The sequence below is a fragment of the Suillus plorans genome, assembly GCF_016647745.1.
Source record: "Suillus plorans strain S12 chromosome Unknown HD556scaffold_39, whole genome shotgun sequence".
Classification (NCBI taxonomy): Eukaryota; Fungi; Basidiomycota; class Agaricomycetes; order Boletales; family Suillaceae; genus Suillus; species Suillus plorans.
The window spans coordinates 7412-23060 of record NW_024537423.1 but is presented as its reverse complement, the minus strand read 5'-3'; the positions used below and the strand labels follow the sequence as shown (position 1 = coordinate 23060).

Here is a 15649-nt window from a genome sequence, read left to right as displayed (position 1 = left end):
TGTACCTTTCCCGTTCCTAGTCCAAGCTTCTTCATTGGTGTAAGAAACGTTATACATCTCATCAGATGATATGTCAAAACGCTCACGAGATACTTCATGACGCTGACTGGACGGCTTTTAACCTTACAGCTCTCCTCCTTCCCCCGACCAAAGAGTAAACCCCGTCCGGTTATAGATCGCTGAAAGTGGATCACCTCACTCTTTTTCATCATAATCAGGATATTTTCATCGCGATCCTCGTGGTTTCTTTCCTTTTCCTTCACGCTCGTGCTTTCATGACACATATATTTCCCATATATATATAAACACGCATGTCCTGTTCATATTTTCAGTGAGTCCATTCATTCAAGGTCGTCGGACGGAGTATACCGAACACACTCAGCTTCTTCTCATCTTCCATCCTTGTCATCTGTATTCCCCTTCGAACTTTTCAGTATTCGAGCGATACACGTTGTATCTGCTCTACACAGGGACCGGCCTCATTGATAAGAGTTAATTTGGAGCAACCCTTTCGCTCACTGAATATTGGTGCTCTGAGTTGCATTGAGGACCAGGGTTCGAAGATCTCGACTAGACTCATACATACGACGCATTGCCTAGAAATTTGGCTTGCAAATTGTGTTGGTGATACCATCGCGTCATCCAATATTTCCCAAGTGCTGTCGTGACTTACCTTTCAATATTCGAGTTAGATTCGTTGACCTGGGGGACGCGTGTTTGAAGTGTCACCTCCTTGCGGAATCAGATATCATGATGTTGAACGTCGCCAATCGAGATGACTGTTGCTATTTCGCGCGCGTGCCGTCACCATACACGAAAGAAGCAATACGAATCTGCTGCGTAAAGGCCCTCTCTCCTCAGGGATTTCTACTCCCGTTGTATGACAGCTAAGAGCCCAAGACCTCAGAGAAGTGCGTATTTAAGTTGTGGGAAATCATTCTATGTAGCATGGTCAGCGTTATTGGGCATGAACAAGAGATGCATGCTTACCATGACAATCACCACGTAGCCAATTACGGAAGAAAAGAAACCTGGGGATGAAGTGTGAGTGAATTAGAGGCGTCGTTAGAAGATTAAGTGGGAAAAGAGACGTGTCAGGCTGCGCCTCGAAACAGGAAAAATAATGTGAAAAACACATACCTACGAACTTTGCTAATGATAATTCCATTAGGTCCGTCGACAGCAAAGGTGGCGGCTGATTGATCAAAGTACAACTTCGTCCTTACGCCGAAGGATGAATCGATAGAAATGGTGATAGGTGGTATAAATTAGAGCAAATTTACCTGCAAATTAGCGCAAATCAGCGTCAAAAAGTCATGGGTCGATTAGGTGTAATTTACACCTGGCCTTTGTATATACGCGACGTCTAAGAGAAGATGAGAGAGATAGAAAATAATATTCATTAGTTCGAGTCTGTGAGAGGAGTAGTCGTTGTTGAGGGAGAGACGTCTGAGGAGAGGTGTGAGTAGAACTTAGTGGATGAATATTACTTTCGATGAAGCCAGATGATACACGGTGCGTTGAGATCTAAGATAAACGAATCAATGGGAGGTTGCTTAGTTTAATTCGTTTTGTGTGTGGGAGGGTCTGGCTTTGCCGGACCAGTGCGTGAAGGCAGGGGTCTGGGCGAAGCGCGTGAATCCCGCGAAGTCCGAAATAAAGCAGCTTGTGCTCGGAGAGTATTTGGGATTGACGGAGACAAACCCTCGGAGCGTGTTGAGTCCGAAAAGTGCGTAGACCGGAGGGTCCGAAAGGAAACACTGATCCAGACCAAAACACACTAGAAGTAGCAGAAAGGGAGGTGGGTGGGTGCGAAAAATGAGAGAGCGACCGGCAAAAGAAGATGGGCGCAGAGAAGGAGAAGAGAATGCGGCGCCGATTCTCAGATCAAGTCCTTTTGACTGTGGTGAGCTCTGATGTGTGCTTCAGTAGGATAGAAGCACGTCAAACGCGAATCTTCATGTGACTGCTTACAAAGGCCATGTTTCGTGCGTCAACGCTCGCAGGCTCGCGATCCGCTTGAAACGGCCACCTTCGTAGCATGCTAATTTGCCGGTCGATTAGAGAGGGAACCCCAATTCCCCGAACCCTATCCTACACAAACCAGTCCCCCTTGAGGGCCTGGAATTTAGCTAAGGGAGCAGGATTACAGCCTTTTTGTTGTAGCAGTAGCTCAGTGGACGTGCGAAGTCAACTAACGTGTATTGGTATGTACCTGTTGTAGCAGTAGCTACAGGTAGTGTCAGTAAGTAGGAACTATGTACGAAGGTAGTACTAACCTCAGTGGACGTGCGAAGTCAACTGAGGAAGGTTGCGATGCGCGGGAACAAATGGTATTTGTAGGTAGGTAGAAATGAAAACGGTACCGAGTGTTAATAATGGCGAGGATTGATATAACAACACTCCCCCTCAAACCGAGCGTAGTCCGAGGGCGGATGCGAAATGCTTGACTTTCAAGCTGGGAAGAGGTTTCGTAAGGGTATCTGCAGTCATATCGTCCGTAGGGCAATCACCTGTCCCTGTAGAATTGATGTATCATTTACTACAATTATAAGGGAAGTGTGATACATGTATTACTGTAGTGCATAATATCTATGATTATAAGGACTGATATATCAGTGGAGGATCCCATTAAGACACTCCCATAATAATCTCAGACCCCTAATTATCGCATTTTTGGCTACCTACTGTGGGAATTTCCCCACAACACTTAAAAATAGATTACTCCTCATATCAGGGCCTTCCCACATTATTCCCACACTCCGCATTTTTCGCATTTTTAGCCACTACACCCAAAACATTACTCATTTTGGGAATCTCCACAATATCAATTATTCCCACACCCTCCCCACCTCACTGCAGCTTCACCACCACACCACAATAGCTCCCCCTTTATATACAAGTAGTAGTTTAGTATATATGTATATAATATAATATAATAGACCACTTTTTTTGTTAATTTGTGTGCCTCCTCCTCCTCCAGGGGCCATTTAACATATGTTATGGTAAAGAACACTTTCGCATTTTTGCCCCTTTGGTGGGAAAGTGTTCTATGATATTCAGAACATGTTTATGAGCATATATGAGTAGATTCCCATCTTTATTTGACCCCCTGAAGCGTCCTACATCAATAGATACAGCACATATGCAAGAAAACACAGAATATGTTCCCATTTAATTATTTCTAGATGAACAGACTTAGAAAAATGATTCCTAGCATCTATTCAACAATAGGAACAATGTATCAGGAGCTCATGACCATAGGATATTCCCCTGTTGCATATGGTGCCCCCCCTCTCCTGGTGGTTCATCCCCTGTGAAATTTTTTCCTGTAGGACCGGACCTTAATTGAGGTGAGGGGTCTATTTCTATGTATATTTGGAGTAGATCTATCATATAGCTGGCCCAGGACACACATAGGATCCTGCTACAAGAACAAAAACATAGAAAATCCCACTTTTGACATTTTTGATGTTTTTCAGTATCTTACTCTTGCATAAATGACCAGCCCTGCTCATATATTACAAGTAGTACATTCACACATATATTCTGTGCCAAGGATCAGCCCTACATAGGGCGCAAATTTGATATCTGATGTACAGGGGGTTTTTCTACTGATAAGAAGCCCAAACTTTCAAAACATCGAAATTTAATAATCAGACACCTGGAGTAGATTTAAAATACATTCACTATCATATACCTAAATTTACAAAACAATCCAACAATAATTGAGTGCTGAGGAAGTGAAATAGATAAGAAATTGAGTGTGGGAAAGTTCAAAGACCCAAAACATCGAAAATGATCAGTTGGACAGTAGTAGGACTTTAATGCTGGGTCAACTCAGATATACACCACATTCCTTCCACAACCCTCTAACCTCAGGGCAGTATGTAGTATAGGTTCTTTTAGTAGTCTACCATATATCCTACATATTTTGAATTACATATTTGATCTGTACCATATCTGAATGTGACTTTGTGTAAAAATATGTCAATTGTCACTTTTCACATATATGTCATTTTACTTGTCATTCAGTCAGTCCTTCATGGATCTTTCTAAAACTTCAAATACATTATCTGGGACATATATGAAAGGTATTCCAGGTATCTGATCACTTATCACAGGATTTATTACTATGTAGGCTTCTTATCAGTAGAAAAACCCCCTGTACATCAGATATCAAATTTGCGCCCTATGTAGGGCTGATCCTTGGCACAGAATATATGTGTGAATGTACTACTTGTAATATATGAGCAGGGCTGGTCATTTATGCAAGAGTAAGATACTGAAAAACATCAAAAATGTCAAAAGTGGGATTTTCTATGTTTTTGTTCTTGTAGCAGGATCCTATGTGTGTCCTGGGCCAGCTATATGATAGATCTACTCCAAATATACATAGAAATAGACCCCTCACCTCAATTAAGGTCCGGTCCTACAGGAAAAAATTTCACAGGGGATGAACCACCAGGAGAGGGGGGGCACCATATGCAACAGGGGAATATCCTATGGTCATGAGCTCCTGATACATTGTTCCTATTGTTGAATAGATGCTAGGAATCATTTTTCTAAGTCTGTTCATCTAGAAATAATTAAATGGGAACATATTCTGTGTTTTCTTGCATATGTGCTGTATCTATTGATGTAGGACGCTTCAGGGGGTCAAATAAAGATGGGAATCTACTCATATATGCTCATAAACATGTTCTGAATATCATAGAACACTTTCCCACCAAAGGGGCAAAAATGCGAAAGTGTTCTTTACCATAACATATGTTAAATGGCCCCTGGAGGAGGAGGAGGCACACAAATTAACAAAAAAAGTGGTCTATTATATTATATTATATACATATATACTAAACTACTACTTGTATATAAAGGGGGAGCTATTGTGGTGTGGTGGTGAAGCTGCAGTGAGGTGGGGAGGGTGTGGGAATAATTGATATTGTGGAGATTCCCAAAATGAGTAATGTTTTGGGTGTAGTGGCTAAAAATGCGAAAAATGCGGAGTGTGGGAATAATGTGGGAAGGCCCTGATATGAGGAGTAATCTATTTTTAAGTGTTGTGGGGAAATTCCCACAGTAGGTAGCCAAAAATGCGATAATTAGGGGTCTGAGATTATTATGGGAGTGTCTTAATGGGATCCTCCACTGATATATCAGTCCTTATAATCATAGATATTATGCACTACAGTAATACATGTATCACTATTGCCCTCTAATCATAGGTATTTGATGTATCATTCTTACAGTATGGCCTGGGGCAATAAACTAAAGAAATTGAACCTTTTTCGACAGAGAAACGAATAAAATGATACCGGATGTCTATATGTTTGGTCCGGGCGTGAAACGCCCCAGACTTCGCGAGTGCTATGGCCGACTGGTTATCACAGTGGAGCACTGTGGCCTGCATTAACGGACGGAAAATCTCGCTGATGAAGCGCCGGAGCCACACAGCCTCCTTCGCAGCGTGTGTCGCTGCGACGTACTCGGCTTCGGTCGTTGACAGCGTCACTAACTCCTGCTTTTTGGAACTCCAGGATACCGCACCCCCATCCAGGAGGAATGCGTAACCGGACACTGCGTGCCGGTGTTCCTGTGATGCGCCATCAGCGTCGGTGTAGCCTTCAAGCCCGTGTTGCGAATTACCGAAGGTGAGAGCGAGAGTTTTGGTGCCGAGGAGGTAACGATAGATCTTCTTGACAGCCTCCCAGTGAGGCATACCGGGATTGGCGCCAAACTGCGCTACCGTGGAGACGGCGAATGCGATGTCGGGGCGAGTCCCGACAGCGAGGTGCATGAGCGAGCCAACGGCTTCGCGGTAGGGGATATTCTTCATTTGCGCGGACTCGTTTGGCGTTTTCGGAGATTGCGAATGCGAGAGCTAAAGGCGTTTATAACGAGCGCGAGAACAACGAGGAGTCTAGAACGAGAAAGATCTCAGTGTCTTGAACGAAACTCTATTACAAACGGTGCGTCTACCTAGAACGAGAAAGCTACAGCTAACGTTAGACGTGTTAACAACTCTAGGTGACTTTTAGAACGTACATCTCAGTGTCTTGAACGAAACTGAGATGCACCTGCGCTACTGGTACTGGTCTTATAGTAAGTGTGTCAGGAACTTGAATATATGAATGAGAGACTGAAAATAATCTAGGATGCGAGCCGATGTCACTCCACCGCTCGCCTATGTCCATTTTGGCTTGAGCTCGTACCTATCACCTCCTGGACATCCTTATCTCGGATCCTTCGGCTTCTCTCGTCTCGGACGTCTCGGCTTCGTAGTCCAACAAGAGCGGGAGATTAGGGTCCATGGGGATAGAACTCGGCTTCATATCTACGAAGTTGTACTTCATGAGTATGGCGTCAACGTAGGATTCGTGTGAAAAGGAGATGGTGCGCGCGACTCGGTCGCGCGTCACCTTCATGCCAAGTAAGGATGCGACTGGACCTAAGTCCGTAAGCTTGAAGCGTGCAGCAACTTGCTGCTTGAATTTGGCGATAAGTGAGGAGTTGCTGCCGGTGATGGTGCAGTCGTCAACGTGGGCAGCGAGAATGAGAATGTCCGTGCCTATATGCTTAAAAAATACCCCCCAGTCTGACTCTGCTCTCGTCATGCCGAGACTCCTCATCAAGCGGCATAGCTCCAAGTACCACTTCAAAGCTCCTTGCTTTGATCCGTACAATGCGACGGGATGCTTGAGGTGAGTTTGGACGTTGAGTCCAGGAGGTAACTGCATGTAGATGATTTCGTCGGGGTCCAATTTGCCGTTGAGGAAGGCGCTATAGAAATCGAAGACGTCGATGTCCCAGTCGTTGCGCGCGGCAATTGCCGTGATCGTCCGGAGAGAAGCGAGCCGTGCGACGGGTGCGTACGTGTCGTAATAATCGACACCGTAGACTTGTGAGTACCCCTTGGCTACCAGCCGGGCCTTGTACTTATCTATTTCTCCGTCCGCATTTCTCTTAATGCGGAAGACCCACTTGCACCCAACAATATTAGCTCCCGCCGGCTTCTCTACGATCGACCACGTGTTTGCGTCTTTGAGTGCAGTAAGTTCCTTGATCACTGCGTCGTCCCATTTGGGCCAGTCAGTTCTCACGCGAGCTTCTTCCAGCGTTATCGGGTCTGTACTTTCGACCTCGTCGACTCCTGCCATCATGGCGAACACTTCTTCATCGTCCTCGTCGACCTCTCCATCCTCCCCCAGCATCCTGAGCTCGACCGCTAGATTGGACTCTTCGGGGACTTGCTGCATCCCTCGAGGTAAGCTGCTTGTTCGTCCATCCGTGGTGCCTGCGCCTTCGCGCAGGCTTTTGATGTACGCTGACTCCACTCTAACTCTTGCAGAACGACGCGGTTGGGGAGGTTCTTCGAAGTGGGGACCTAGATGGTCTGGAGGAGGGGTGGTTAGTGATGCGGCTGGACGGTTGATTTGACCGGTGAGTGTTGAACCGACATCATCGGTTCGTGCCGTGCTGCTAACTGGTGCTTTGATAGCTGAACCGACATCATCGATTCATACCGTGCAGTCTGCCGGTACGTTTCCTCCTTCTACAGGTACCACTACCTCTGCCGTGTCGAATACGACACTTCGTTCGACGGCAACTCTTCTGGACTCAGGGAGGTAGACACGATGGCCATTGCTATCGTGGTCGAATCCCACCCATCTGCCATCAACTGCTCGCATGTCGAGCTTGGAGCCGTTGGGCGAGTGTACCTTTATGCGGCTGCCCCACTCTGGTAAGTTCTCCATGTTGGGCTTCTTCTTAAATAACGCCTCATACGGTGTCATGCCATTCAGCGCCCGGGTGGCCATTCTATTTTTCAGCCAGGTTACGTGCATTATGGCCTCCCCCCACAAGAACTTGGGGAGTCCGCTGGCGTGTAAGAGCGCACGCGTACGCTCTACGAGCGTCCGGTTCTGACGTTCGGCTAAGCCGTTATGCTCTGGGGTGTCGTGAACGGTGAGTTTTCTCTCAGTGCCTTTGCTGCGAAGATGACGTGAAAACTGTTCTCCAGTGAATTCTCCCCCTCGATCCGAACGCAGCTTCTTGACCTTAGCGTCAATCTGTGTGTTCGCCCAAGACTCGAACATCTTGTAGGCGTCAAACGCTTCATCCTTTGTCCGAAGGAGATACAGGTGCGTGAATCGAGTATGGTCATCTGTGAATGACACGAAATACTCTTTATGTCCAGGAGTTTGCACTGGGGAGGGTCCCCAAAGGTCCGTATGGACTTCGTCGCCGAATTTCTCGCGACGCGAAGGGTCACGAGATTTCCCGATGGCTTTTCGGGTAGCCTTTGCATACTCGCATGAGTCGCATTTGTCCAAGGTGAGTTCTGAGGGGTCTAGGGTGATTCCGGTAATGACACCATCCTTTAGCATGTGTTTGATGCTATCGGGAGCGACGTGCCCTAGTCTGGCATGGGCTTCTCGCATGGTGAGCGTCTCTTTGGGGCTTGTTGCACCGGCAAATAGTCCTCTTGGACTTCTAATGCAATATAACCCTTTATTTACTGATATTTCCCCCATTAGCTTCTTCTTCTCGTCGAAGATCTTGCAGGAACTCTCGCGGAATAACGCCGCGTATCCTGCGGACGCGAGACGACTAATCGACACCAGGGTTAGCCCCATTTGAGGTGAGTAAAGAACGTCCTTCAGCAATATTCGTGTTTTTGACTGTCCGTTTGGTAGGAAGATAACGATGTTTCCTTTTCCTGTCGCTTCAAACGTATGTCTATCGGCCGTCGTAATTGGTTTTGGCGCGATACTGACAAAGTCCTGGAACAGGTGCCTGTATGAGGACATGTGGCGCGAAGCGCCTGAGTCGAATAACTCGATTCGAGTGTCTGATTTGCTCGTCGAATCTGTCAGCGTTGCAAAGGTAAAGGATGTTCGTTCTTCTGGCGCGCTTGCTTCATGCGCTAACCATACACCTTCAGGTTCATTGTCCTGGTCCTTCTCTTTAGCACTTGCGGCCGTTTCTGCTCGTTTCCCTTTGGCGTCGGGCCTGTCTTTGCCCTTGCCTGTAGCTGCTCCTCCACCCCCGGGACCACGGCAGTCTCTTTGCATATGACCGTACTTGCCGCAATTATGGCAGTTTCCTTTTATTTTTCGAGTACGCTGGCCTGCATTCGTGTTGTAGGCGGCGTCGTCACTCGAGGATCCTGCCTTCTTCGACTTTGAGGCTCGACGGTCGTATTCGTCAACGATTGTCGATATCAGCGTGTCAGCGGTAAGTTTGACACTTGAGACTTTGGCTGATGCCGTTAACGCTGATAGGTGCGGGTCGTAGCTGCTCGGCAACGAGCTCATAATCATCGCCGCAAAGCTCTCGTCCGTTGGCGCGTGGCCCAACGAAGACAATTGCTCTTTAACGGTGCGCATCTTGTCGAAATGTTCATGAACATTCCCCTTTTCGGGGCATTTTAGGTCCTGTAGCTTGCGCAGTAGCTCGACGGAGACTACGCGCGAGCGTTGCTCGAACAAACTCGAAAGGTGCGTAAAGATGTCTTTAGCCGTATCTAGATTTTTGATTTGAATGAATAGGGAATCGGGGATCGTTCCGGCGATTTGCTGTTTCATTATGGCCTGGCCCGTGCGCCATTCTTTCAGCTCTGTTTTGTATGTACTAACTTCTTTCACCTCGTCCGGAGTAGCAGGTACCCACGACGCTCCTCTGTTAGGCAGCGTCTGGGGATCTATTGGCTTCGTCTCGGTGCCATCCAAATGGCCGAGCAGCCCTCGAGCGTCTATCGACCATTGTAGACGCTCTTTATACATCATCCAATTCTCGCCATCGGCAGCGAGCTTGGGAATGCGGAGAAAGTCTTCTCCCAATTTTCCGTTCGAGGTGGACATCCTTTTGTGAGTCTTTTCTTCGCGCGCTTAATTTGAAATTTTCACTGATGGTGCGCAGGGCTCATAACCTGTTGTAGCAGTAGCTCAGTGGACGTGCGAAGTCAACTAACGTGTATTGGTATGTACCTGTTGTAGCAGTAGCTACAGGTAGTGTCAGTAAGTAGGAACTATGTACGAAGGTAGTACTAACCTCAGTGGACGTGCGAAGTCAACTGAGGAAGGTTGCGATGCGCGGGAACAAATGGTATTTGTAGGTAGGTAGAAATGAAAACGGTACCGAGTGTTAATAATGGCGAGGATTGATATAACAACACTTTTCAGATCAATGGAAGGTTCAAGTTTTCAAAGGAAGTAATGGCAAGGAATATGTGAATTTACTGATGCACAAGCTTGTCGATCCCGTTTGCTATCATGATCTCGGCTGCAAGTGACAATCGATGCATGATCAGGCCTATGATCAAATACTGGTTGAACTGTCTGCGTCGTAACAAACCGCGCAAGTGTCGTGCACATTGGTGTGTGGTTCTCGGTCGATCGTATCACTTTTATGTTCTCAAATACAAATATGATATACTACATTGTATGACTCGGACGTATACAGGAATGAGCCGTGCTTGTAAAAATTGTAAGTAATGAACGAATATCCCGACCACTACGCATCCAAAAATATTTTTGAGAAATACTTCTTCACGCCTTCTGTACCATGAACTATCGCCCCAATCACTCCGTCCGGTCGTATCACAAACACCTTTGTCTGGCCAGCTTCCACGAGGTAAGCCGAATACGCATAGCCGTCCCGGTCAACAAGAACGAGGTGAGGGGATGTGACAGGCATCACTGATGCCGATGATGGCAGAACGACTGCTGATCGTACAACGCTTTTGTCGTATGCCTCTAGTGCACCCAAGATCGGGGTAGCATCAGCGAGACTCGGCGAAAATACAAGCATTGTGTGGTACCAAGGTCTGTACAGACCGAAAAGTGTCGTCGTGTCAGGCTCTGCGCCCCCCACCTGCAACATATTGGGCGCATCAGGCGCCCTGTCCCCAGCCTCCAGATGCCCCTCATCAAGCACACCATATGCGTTGATAGGCTTCCTCTCAACTGAAGTAACAAATTCATCGAGTACGATGGTGCTGAATCGGCAGTTGATGCCGAGCATGTAAAGGACGGGACTTCGTCCGGCCGTCAGGTCCCCAGACGCTGTTGCCTTGTTGAGAATCGAGGTGGTCACCTCGAGCATCTCGGAGATCACAGGCAGACGCTCGGCGCTGTATGTCTCGAGAAGAGATTTGTCGGCGAGCCCTTTCTGGACGAGCGCAAGCTTCCATCCTAGATTGAACTAGTGTAGGACGCGGTCAGTCATAACACACATGCTGCATCTACCCGACTCACTGCATCTTGCACGCCTGAATTGAGTCCCTGTCCATAGACAAATCAGCAAGTATTAGCAACAATCAGATCAATCATACCTGACCACCCGTTGGGCTATGGACACTTGAGTGTGTTAGCAGCAGTTTACGAAGAGGGCACTCAAAGATAGACATACTGAGCAGCATCTACGACGGCATGTATGAGTACAGCCACACACATCTCAAAGAGAAGTACATACCACCCGCAACGAACACTCGACCCTCGCTAAATTTATTCACCATCCGGATATTGGCCCTGGAACAAACCGATGAACGTGCACCAACACAGACAGGTTCACAAAATGTACCGGAAGTCGCTCATCCAGACTACCTTTTCGAATGTAATCTCCGTTGGTATTAACGACGCGATGGTCTCAAAGACAAGCTCTTCGCTCTCAGCTACCTTCGTGAGATCTAGTTCGCGGCCGTAAAGGGAAAATTGCCAGCCATCCCCATCCTCGCCAATTTCATCTGTTGCACGCAATGAGAGGCTGCATGTCGTCAATAGACACACCTTCAAGCCTCAAGCGAACATACCCTCGTTCATTAAAGTTTCCAAACAGGTGCCAATGCTTCAAGACTGGTTTAGGATAGCTTTTCGTCGAAGTTGTAGAAATAGGACGTACCATTCTATCGAGGCCAACGGCCGTCAAACGGATATCCCCAGTCACAATCCGGATATCGTCTCTAGTCTCACCCAAAAATGTGAGTCCAAGTTGCTTGCGCACGACGCCTGCAAAGACACGTTCAGTCTCATTCATCCCGGAGGATTGAACTACGCCTCACTTTTAGCACCGTCAGCGCCGATGATCCACTTGGTATCAAAAGTCTCTGATATGCCGTTCTTTGCTAGAATAGCAGTGACGCCCTCATCGAACTGTTCGAATGAGCGCAGTTCGGTGCCCATCTCAACAAAACAAAAAAACTTCTCTAGATGGCGTCGCAGAATCACGTCTAGGAGCTGTTGACCCATCAATTTGGGGGCATGCTAAAAATCGGATCAGTATGAAGGTTTGATTAAGCGACGGTGTTACGCACGAATGGTATTGCTGGAGTAGGTTCCAGATGCGGGACTAGCAATAAGTCTTTGAAAGGTTCCAACGTCCCGGGCTTGTACCAACGTCCGGGAGGGGGTGGTTTTCCCAGACTATTGACTTCTGAAACGTTCAGGAAGTTGTAGACTTCGAGGGAGCGTGGCTGCACAGAACATGCATTCAATAAGATCACGGGATGATGTGACAAGTAGATGTGCGACAAACCCATGTTCCAGCACCACGCTGTCCGATGCAGGGGTGGTGGTCTTTCTCGATGATGCGGACTGGGATACCATTTTGAAGGAGCGTCAACGCTGCTATCAGACCCACTGGCCCAGCACCAACCTAATGGCAAGGAATTCAGCTGAGATGCAAACATGTATCATAAGTAGGTCACTTACGAGTAGTACGGGAGGATGAATATAATTCATATATAACGCTTGAGACACTGGCAGGAGGATTAGTTAGTATGGATTCCAAGGATTTGGTTTAGCAGGTCCTTATAACATCATGATGGGGACGGGGCGGTGTGCTGCGGCAATGACTTGTCATTCAGCTGTGGCTGCTGAGCTGTGTGACTAGCATTCATCATGCATCAACGACAATTTGAGTTATTTGACATGACTCTTGACGTCACTCTTCTACATACGGCACTCACTTTCACATGAGCAATCACCCCTTGCTTCATACATGTTCGCTTTTGATTGGTCATAATTCTCCGTCTTGGCAATCAGCGTATTTCTCCTCGAACAATGATTCCATCTCTCTAGTAAGACTTGAAGTCAGTTGGATCTCGTATTTACGGTTCTACTTACATTTCCCCAACTATTGTGCCTTTCCCGTTCCTAGTCCAAGCTTCTTCATGGGAGTTAGAAAAGTTACACATCCCATCAGATGATCTGTCAAAACGCTCACGAGATACTTCATGACGCTGACTGGACGGCTTGAACCTTACAGCTCTCCTCCTTACCCCACCCCAAAGAGTAAACCCTGTTCGGCTATAGATCGCTGAAAGCGGATCACCTCAAACTCTGTTTCATCATAATCAGGATATTGTTCCTCGCGATCCTCGTGGTTCCTTTCCTTTTCCTTCACGCCACTGGTGCTTTTATAACATTTATATTTCCCATATATATAAACACGCATGTCCTGTTCATATTTTCAGTGAATTCAGTCGTCGAACAAAGTATACCGAACACACTCAGCTTCTTGTCATCCATCCTTGTCATTTGTATTCCCCTTCGACCTTGTTAGAGCATAAAACCACCCGTCAGCACAAAGAGGCTGTGTGCCTGAGTCCACGTGCGATCTAAGGATGGAAATAAGTCAACGTTTAGGTGAGCACGAACCAGGCTTACCTTGCGAGTCAGACTTGGATTGCTCTGGCTCGGATTGCTCTGACTTAATCCGCTTTGCAACCCACCTCATGGGGCTACAGACGCAACACCAAAGAGACGCCAGCACATAAAATACACATTTAGCAAGCAGGTGAAAGAGGCGAAACAAAGGCCAGAGGAAGAAAAAAGGCATGAGAAGGAAGCGAAAGACTCAAACGAAGGAAATGAAGGAAGTCATTTTCAGGTGCAGACTCATTTTCTAAAGACGTGTATAGTAAGTTGTGAGACACAGAGCTCCTGAAAGCACAACTCACCTTTAGACTTCCAGTCCAGATGAACATTGGGATACTTCGATTTCTCGAACTGTTTCATGACTTGATTAGCGCTGAACAGCTAGCACATAGCCCATGTGACCATCAGTTCAGGAGCGATCAATGCCATTATTATGATGCCAAGTCGCCGCATCTGGATACCCGTATAACTGTTCTTAGGACTCGGAATGTTAGAGTGAATGGCACTGCATGTGCACGCAAAAAGAGTGAGAACGGAGCTGGAGATGATGGTCCATCATGATAGGGTTCTAGTCGTCAACGATGGGGCTCCAAAACGGTCGCTGATATTGATATCTGAATCTGCTGTATCCAGTGTTGTAGGTGCAGCTTGGATTGCTCCTACTAGGCCAACGAGGAAGAGGAAGAGGCAGATAAGTAGCAAGCGCATCAGTGGACGGGTGTATCGTATGCATCCTGTTCACTATTTGTATTTACTAGCGGGCGTCAATTCAAAGGAGCACGATGTTGATTAGGCCTAGCGCTCTTGTCTGATGTTTCAAGTTGCAACATAGCACTTGGGCTTAATGATCCGTGTGAGTGCAAGCCTGCTTAGTAACTTGAAGCAAATTCGAGTACTTGAATTTATTTATCTCCGAATGTCGATCGTAGCGAACCGAACTGCAGCCGGTTTGACATTGGTAACGCAACGGTTGTACAGTGGTTCATGTCAATTCTTTGTCCGAACTTCGATACCTTTGGTTTGTAGCTGCAGTCTTGACTGGCAGCAACTGCGTCCCGTCGGGTCCTTCTGATGTTTCATTCCAAGCTGGCGGCCATGGTGAGTTGTAGTGCTTGCCTTGTACTAAACATTATGTACTAATGTCCAACTCTGCCAGATTCACCGTGACTTGAATGTGAAGTACCGACACTGACGTGTGTCCATTCCTAGCTTGCACTATCATTACGCAAGAGATATCAAAGCCTGGCGATGATTCAGTCACACCAGCGCATGCCTTCAACTTGGCAACCGACGCTTGATTATTCCAATCGTGTCATGTTTCTAGCTGCTATATCTACCCGGTGAGCCTTTACATAACCTGTATCAAGAGCACAGCCAGACTCTCTTAGCGTAGTGAGACTTGTTGTAATCTTTTCAAAGTGCATCTCACTCGAAGCAATTCATATCATAACTCACATGTGATTCAGTCGTGGTGCAACTGACCTGTCGACTTCCTAGATCAAGTCAGACCGGGATCTTATAGGTCGACCAGATCATCCTCGGTTGCTTCGAGACTGCGGCGCATTCGTTGCACACCTGCAAGGAGATTTGCATGCGATATCTCTCGCACAGTGAAGGTATGCATAGCTATCTCGAATAACCGATGAAATATTGTGCTGATTGTAATTTTTCAAGGGTTGGGCGCTCAGACAACAAGAACCGGCCCAGCCATGCTGCCCTCTTACTGCACGGCGTCCCATTCTTGTACTAGCTTGCCTCGGCAACCGAGTAGGGCCGTCAGCATGCCCCATCAAATGTTTGTATATAATTTCACCATGTTAAACTCATCTTCGAAGCAATTGCGCGCCTGAAACGGCCTGATGGGGTACGTCTCACATAAGGGCACTGGGGTTCCTAAAATGCCATGTCCTGCATCGGGCTATCTCGAGCTCGACAGGACAAAAAAATTATTAACAAAAAGGTTGGGCGAGCGGTTATCACGGTAGAATTGC

General features: G+C 47.0%; 2 protein-coding genes across 2 annotated transcripts; both read right to left on the bottom strand.

Annotated features, from left to right (window-relative positions):
- Positions 1-10391: 10391 nt before the first annotated feature.
- On the bottom strand, positions 10392-13021 carry HD556DRAFT_1520006 (FAD binding domain-containing protein; the record flags this gene model as incomplete). Its single annotated transcript, XM_041309144.1, has 12 exons — positions 10392-11205; positions 11259-11285; positions 11336-11360; positions 11413-11422; positions 11476-11531; positions 11584-11766; positions 11813-11847; positions 11902-12008; positions 12062-12263; positions 12314-12472; positions 12535-12654; positions 12968-13021. The coding sequence occupies 12 exons, from the start codon at positions 13019-13021 to the stop codon at positions 10516-10518; spliced, it is 1668 nt and encodes a 555-aa protein (XP_041158672.1). The 3' UTR covers positions 10392-10515.
- Positions 13022-13414: 393 nt separating this feature from the next.
- On the bottom strand, positions 13415-13971 carry HD556DRAFT_580629 (uncharacterized protein). The gene is made up of 3 exons (XM_041310999.1): positions 13668-13971; positions 13511-13618; positions 13415-13458 (listed from the first exon to the last, which is right to left on the bottom strand). Exons 1-2 carry the CDS (start codon positions 13837-13839, stop codon positions 13560-13562), a joined length of 231 nt encoding a protein of 76 aa, XP_041158671.1. The 5' UTR covers positions 13840-13971; the 3' UTR covers positions 13415-13458; positions 13511-13559.
- Positions 13972-15649: the final 1678 nt, after the last annotated feature.

What these genes read in the sequence shown, in the direction of transcription:
- HD556DRAFT_580629 (XM_041310999.1), bottom strand. Translation starts at nt 13,839, where the DNA reads ATGCCTTTTTTCTTCCTCTGGCCTTTGTTTCGCCTCTTTCACCTGCTT. An exon ending in ATCCAAGTCTGACTCGCAAG is followed by an intron (nt 13,619 to 13,667) that starts GTAAGCCTGGTT and finishes TTCCATCCTTAG; the next exon opens with ATCGCACGTGGACTCAGGCA.